Raw genomic sequence first — 7,022 nt, forward strand, 5'->3', positions numbered from 1 at the left:
AGGGGACCATATCAACGAGATTCTACTGTATACTGTTGTCAACTAATATCTACTGCCTGCATTTCCTCACGATACCAGCGCAATTTTAAGAAAATCTGTGCATTGACATTAAACCAAGTACTGCCGCTATTTAACTAAAGACGTGGCCAAGTCAGCTATGATTTGCATAACACCCAATGCTGTAAAAAATAAAATACTTAAGTAAGAAAGCAAAATCTGCAGTAATGTCATTGCAGTTTCGACTTGTAATTTTCTTGCACTGAAGTCTAAATGCTCTAAACCTTAAAGGAAAAAGAAAACATTCTGGCAAATGTAATAAAATAAATAAATAAGTTCAATGCAATATACTTGTTTCTACAACCCAAATTTGGTTTCGGTACCCAGTGGGATGAAGTGCCATGACATCATGATGCAGCGGCGGGCTCCGTTTCTGTGACCGCTGTGGCTACCACATGCAAGTGCAGCAAGAATTAACATGCAGCGCTATTGTTTCTTGTCTTATGAACAACATCGTAACACCTAGCCTGACTGCTGCACAAAAAGAGAAAATTTTTGTGGTGATGGTCAATGACACTGTGCCGGCATTTTGAGACCATATCAAATTAGTCACCTGTATCAGGACCTGTGTTAAGACCTGTATCAAATTAAAACATCTTTCCAAATGTTTCCCTACTTTGATGGTTGCTAAGTGTGACCGTTTTACGTACGACCCACCGTGGTTCGCTTAGTGGCTATGATTGGTGCATGTGATTGGTGGCTATGATTGCGTTGATTTAGGTACACATTAAGGAACTCCATGAGGTCAAAATTAATCTGGAGTACCGCACTTCGGCAAGTCTCGTAATCAGATTGTGGTTTTGGTTCGCGAAACCACAGAACTAAATTTCTAAATTAATTTACTTGCGAAAAGTGCATGCTAGAGCACCTACAACTCCAAAATATGTCTCAATGCTCCTTGAGGAAGACGTGCAGTAACATGGAAAGAGATGCACTGTGTTGCACACACACTCAAAAACTTACCCAATGGCGTACATGTCTGGTAATGCCTCTGGAATTATGGGAGGCTCGAGGCCCAAGGCACTGCGGAGGTCTGCGATTGGTGCTCGACAGACTACATTCCATGTCAGGATGTACACCCTGCAATGTAGATGCTCATTAACACTTATTTCTTTATTTTCTAGTCATATAAGTCACAGATTTTTTTATTTGCACATACTGCAGGCTCTTTTCTGACCCATGCAGGAGTGTTTACAAGGATTATTGTGTTCAAAACAGAAAATACAGATGGTTCATGAGGGTTTCCACATTTCCCAGCTCTCATCTTCAGGACAAAGCAACGAAATATGCAGCAGTGAAGCAGACAAACAGAAAGCGCCAGTGTTTGGCCGCTTCACTGCATTCCCCATCTGTTGGTGCGTTTTGTCCTGAAGATGACTGCATACCAACATGCCGAGGGTTCGGTTCTTCAGAGCTTTAGCTTGTTCCCCAGTTATGTTCCCAACTTTTTTTTTTTTTTCACCTGTAATGGCAGACACACTTCCTCACCACTATGGTTGGCATACAATGCAGTTGGTTTTGCTTAAATGGAACGTGAAGGAGAGTCAAACTTTGTCCCATCTGAATTAATATTCACTGATGTACACAGTACTATGTTAGTCTCATAAGTGCACATAATAATGCGATCACATTAACACAACAAATTCTTAAGTCATTCTGCTCTGAACTAAAAAAAATTTCTTTCTTATTTTTGCACAGGAAATGCACATTAACTGGTGGAGAAGACTCTCGCTCAATCTAAGATACCGTTGCCAAAGCAGCAACATTTTGGTTCTCTCAAATTCATGGATGTTTTTCCTTTCAATAATGAGTTCCCTTGCAAGAATACGCATACCATGTTTATGTTCTTCACTTCTAGTCACAGCCGTATTGGTCAAGAACCAGTCACACATGGAGAAACAGTGCCTCAGTAATCTCATATTTGCAATATTGCCGCACATTCAGCATTCATCACAGTCAAGGGAGCCGTATCAGAGTATTTTCATTTAAGCGAGGGTCAGAATTTCTTTTATTTAATCATATAAAAAGAAATGAAGTTTTGCAAGAAAAAACAAAAGAAACCAACATGTAGAAGTCGTTATGTCATGGTTACTGCCCTCCACCATGACTGACAGCACGACTGGTTAATTTTGATAATGGTTGGTAAACCATGTATGTACATGTCTCAGTTATGAACCCTAAATCGTAAAGTACTCAATGGAAAGATTGCACACAAACAACTTTCTCACATAAAATTGCATACGGTTTTCTTTTTGAAGTTGTTTTATTTCATCCATTTGTTTTCATTTATTTTGTCAGGACACACGACAAGCTTAATTGACTTAGTTATAATGACATTGTATTGTTATACATAATACAAGGCAGTGCACGGCCTCTCTTTACTACTGTATGATATATTTAATGTGCATAAAATCAGCATAAATATAATGTGGTTAATAATATTTGGGTTTTGAGAACATATATATTGTCAAAGTGGCTTGTAATATGGAAGCTATGAATGTGTTAGGCAAGCTAACTACTTTAAGAATATAATCCTTCATTTGCACACATTAACAATGTTAACGACCAACAACAACAAAGAAAAATAAAACAGGAAAGAAAAAGGAGAAAGAAGTACTTGCAAATTACATTTACAGTTTGGACTTCTTTTTTTCCGCACAGCTAGTAAAGATGGGCAGATTGTTTAATGAAGAAAAAAAGATAGTGCAGGGAAAATCTGATAACTTACTGGAAATCTCGGAGCATTTTGTTGGCTGGTGTGCTTTCTGGAGGCATGGCAGACACTGTTCTAATTATCCTTGATATGCAGAGGCACTGAAGTCAAAGAAAACTGAAAAAGAAACAGTACAATCAACATTCGTCTCGCAACACGCTGCAAGGTCGCATAACTGAGCGCGCTTCCTCTCTGAACACAAAATTACATTACAAGCTTCGCGGTCCATATGCTCAGAAGTGTCAGATCAGAAACAGCGCGCAGTTTCGGTCCAGCGCGGCCTCAGTATGCGGAAAGTGTTGCAGTGTACAGCAGCGACAGGTTTGGAGCACCAGCCGTCCAGCGGCATCGTTAACAGCGTGTGTGTGCCACTTTTTGACGGTCTCCATGGGTCAGTCTAACCGGCAAGGCACTATCTCTTCCTTCTTCCTCGATACTATCGCCGCTTCTGCTAACGTCTTAGCTACGATGCGCCGCGCAGAACATTGGAGAAATTTGCAGCACCACCTCCGATATCTTTTTTTTACCTTGTCCCTTTTTAACTCCGTTCTCGAAGACGGCACCACAGAGCAGCAAGAATACTCGCTCACCGAATTCCGCAATCGCCGTCCAGCCAATCACACAGATTAGCGTCCAGATTGCAGATTATACAGTTTCGATTGGTGCGGGCTTCAAGACGGTCAATGAGCGGTCCCTCCGTCACGTCCGGGAAAAGTTTCTCATGTTCACTGGCTCGTCCGAATGCCTGCCATGAGAAACACGGGGTGCGCTATGCAGCCCGTCCGCGGTTGACCGCTGCAACTGCGCGCAACAAACGCATCCAGCATGACACACGCGCATTCATTTAGCAGCTGCTGCTGAAGCAACAGCAACAGCCCATAGCGCCAGCAGCAATGATCGCTGCGGACTTTCCTACTACTGGTAGCCTTTGCCGATAACGAAACTGCTAAACTACAATCAAAAACAAAACACAATTACGTCACACGCAACGACATGGAGCACACTAGAGAAATAACAGGCTACATCAGTACAGCACTTGAGTCAGAGTATTTGCAGCGCCTCTACGCTTGATGCAGTGACGAAAAAAATGTATTTTTTTAATGCTCATAAAAATAAAATTTTCAATGAACATTTCTTTTTGTAGCAAGCTGTCTAGTACGTAGCAAAGCGTCAGTTATGCCCGATCTCTATGTACGCTAATATGCTATATAGTCATATAGTTTAGTAGCATCCGTCTACCCCCAAAGTGTGTATTCCCTCGTGCATACTCTACATATAGCGCTACAAGCGTTACGTGCGCTCAACAGTACAAATATTTGTTACATTTATAGCTTGTAGCGATCCGAGCGCCTCCAGCGCTTTACTCATCGTGTAGTGTTCACTTTTGTAAGGTCATTGCTGCACTAGTAAATGAAGTGAAAACGTCGAGTGCACTCGTCCGCCCGTCTCTTCAGCCGTCATCGTTGGCGTGTGGTCCGAAAGGGAGGCGGTGTTTGCCGTTCGCTGACCGCCGGTGGATAGATTTGCTAGCGGGAAGGCAACGAACTCAGACTCATCACTCGCTCCACTCCTTGCGCAGTGCCAGGCGACTTCGAAAATCATGCTAGTCCTCGTGCTGGGCGATCTACACGTCCCGCACCGCTGCCACAGCCTGCCAGCCAAGTTCAAGAAGCTGCTGGTGCCCGGTCGCATCCAGCACATCTTGTGCACGGGCAACCTGTGCACCAAGGAGTCTTACGACTACCTGAAGACACTGGCCAGCGACGTGCACGTCGTGCGCGGTGATTTCGACGAGAACCTCAACTACCCCGAGCAGAAGGTGGTCACCGTGGGCCAGTTTCGCATCGGCCTGTGCCACGGTCACCAAGTGGTGCCGTGGGGCAACCCGGACAGCCTGGCACTGCTGCAGCGACAGCTGGACGTGGACGTGCTCATCTCGGGACACACGCACCGCTTCGAAGCGTACGAGCACGAGAACAAGTTCTACATCAACCCGGGATCGGCCACCGGTGCTTACAATGCACTCGAGAGCAACGTCATTCCGTCGTTCGTGCTCATGGACATCCAGTCGTCCACCGTTGTCACCTACGTCTATCAGCTGATAGGGGACGAGGTCAAAGTGGAACGGATCGAGTACAAGAAGTCCTAAGAGCCACCGCCTTCGTCGCAGACCGCCGATTGAACGTTGCGTCGTTGCGTTCGACATTCCTATGGACCAGGGCGGCTCACTTCTGGAACCAACTCATTCACGTTGTTTTTCCTTGTGTCGCTACCATGCCAAATGGCAAAATGGGAAGAGCAGTGTGTGCGTGTGTGTGCGTGTGTGCGCGCGCCTGCAGTTGTTGCGTTTTCGCCTACAGCGTAATAGTGCTTGAAGTATCGGGCTTGGCTTTTTGCTAGTTCGATTGCAGTACTGCTAGAACCAAAATTAGAGTCGGCAGACCCACGTGTGCTGTGCTCGCCTTTTACATTTGTATTTACAATGAATATTGGAAAAGAAACAAAATTATGCATTTGAAACAACTGTTTGTTTAAATTTTAACGTGTTGGATCCTATTTTTTGAACGTGCAGGTTCTTTGCAATGCTTGACAGTCTACCTGCAACTTGAATATTTAGTCACAGTAAGGACGGCCTATCTGATTATTTTGCTTTCTCATGCTTCTGTATGTATATACGTGAATGTTCATTGATTTCTTATATTTCCTGTTGTTCTCTACAGTCACCGTCACTTAGTTGAATGTGTACACTGAGATTTCCACTTTAATAAAGGAAATGCTGGTTTATTAGCTACTTGTTTGAGGCTTGCCTCCACTTACTCACCACAATACTGTCAGGCTTGCCTTGCGCTGCTCGAAACGTGAAAAGTGGCAGACCGCCTTTCCTTGAGCAATCTTTTGATGCAGGGCTTGCCAAGAGAAATCATGGGAACTGAAAGAATAATGTAGATAGTCTTCTGTAGAAGACTTCAGCAGTTGCCAAGCGGTGAGCTCCCATATAGTGACTGTTCAAGAGCTGGTATAAGTGCCAGCGTTCAGTTTGCCAGCTGTGGTTACAGCATGTAACTGTGTGCCTATAGATTCCTATTGCTGGAAAGCATTTCAAGCGACAGAGAATGAGCAGAAAAAGGTTGAAATTTTGCCTAACATGCAAAGTGATGACGGGAATAGCGAGCGCGTCTTGCATGCACTAACCTTGCACTGTTTGGCACAGTGTGATTTGCAGCAAACAATGCCATGCAAAGCAGGAAGAATCTGCATTGCTGAACTACAGCTTTTGCTTTTTGTCCATTACTTTGTGACACTTCTCAATGCTGGCTTCGTTTCATTTAGTGCTGGTTTATTATATTGTGCACCGCTGCAAATGCTATAACAACGGCCTTGTGAGGCAATGCTGCTTTTGGCAAGGTGGTGGCTTGGGCTAGGGGGCAAGATTTGACATTGAAAAGGGAGCGAAACACTTTGACGAGCGTGCAGAAGGCCTTTGCATTGTTGCCTGCTCACTCAGTCATGTCCTTTGCTGCGTTTTCAGTTTAGCACTCGTCTTGGTGAGTGGACTTTGTCAACACCATACCAGTGGCACACTTTGTTTGAACATGACTTTTCTGGAAGGGAAGGTCCCAGGCTCAGTCACAGGCTCAATACCAAATATGACTTTTTTGATTGATTACTTGTACGCATTTTATTTTTATCATTAGCACTATAACATTATAGGGGAAGTGACACTAAACAGCCTATAGCAACACTGCAAGTGCATGTACTAGTTTTGAATGTACCTATATAAACAGCTATCATGGTATATAAGCATTCGGTGAAATCGTAATCTAGCATTTGCAATCAGCTTGGAAACCTTCATATTTATGAAGAAACCAAGAGTTAGTTGTCAAGAGTATCCCTGTAGCCAACAATGATTGCTATTCTGACTGAAGCAGCATAATGTTTGCACTCCAAATTTTGGCATTCACTTACTGAGAAATGCAGAGAGATGCTTGCATTAAATTTTATTGAGCATTTGGCTGAATTACCCAAAGAAAACAAGGTTAGGTTTGCACCTAGCTAAGCTTGCTGGTTTTCCAGTCTGTGCATGTGTTTCCCGTATTGGAATATGAAAAACTACAGGACCGCAATTTTGTAGCGATGTCTTTTCGCAATCCTAATGCCATTCGGTGCTTTTTGCGTTCGTGAGTGTCCACGGTCGACACTCCGCCCAGAGTGGAGCATCTCTTGACTGCTCACGAGCGTGAAAAGCATTAGC

The 7,022-nt window shown here is 43.8% G+C and overlaps 2 protein-coding genes across 5 annotated transcripts in view; one reads left to right on the forward strand and one right to left on the reverse strand.

Moving 5' to 3' along the window:
• The window catches only part of LOC126546246 (inositol polyphosphate 5-phosphatase K-like), a 35,333-nt gene extending 31,601 nt beyond the window's left edge, over positions 1 to 3,732 (reverse strand). For 2 of the 4 annotated variants that reach the window (XM_055062592.2, XM_055062582.2), the window contains exons 1-3: positions 3,361 to 3,732; positions 2,786 to 2,887; positions 1,021 to 1,137 (exon numbers count right to left, since the gene is read on the reverse strand). In XM_055062592.2, coding sequence (XP_054918567.2) covers positions 1,021 to 1,137; positions 2,786 to 2,832 — 164 coding nt within the window. In that variant the 5' untranslated portion in view covers positions 2,833 to 2,887; positions 3,361 to 3,732. Of the gene's footprint in view, positions 1 to 1,020; positions 1,138 to 2,785; positions 2,888 to 3,297 lie in introns of all 4 variants that reach the window. The other 2 variants (XM_050194404.3, XM_055062585.2) reach the window with 2 other exon arrangements.
• A 433-nt stretch (positions 3,733 to 4,165) lies between these two features.
• Vps29 (vacuolar protein sorting 29) lies at positions 4,166 to 5,561 on the forward strand. Its single transcript, XM_050194555.3, has one exon. It carries the CDS (start codon positions 4,371 to 4,373, stop codon positions 4,917 to 4,919), a length of 549 nt encoding a protein of 182 aa, XP_050050512.1. The 5' UTR covers positions 4,166 to 4,370; the 3' UTR covers positions 4,920 to 5,561.
• Positions 5,562 to 7,022: the final 1,461 nt, after the last annotated feature.

This window comes from Dermacentor andersoni, chromosome 3 (assembly GCF_023375885.2).
Source record: "Dermacentor andersoni chromosome 3, qqDerAnde1_hic_scaffold, whole genome shotgun sequence".
NCBI lineage: Eukaryota > Metazoa > Arthropoda > Arachnida > Ixodida > Ixodidae > Dermacentor > Dermacentor andersoni.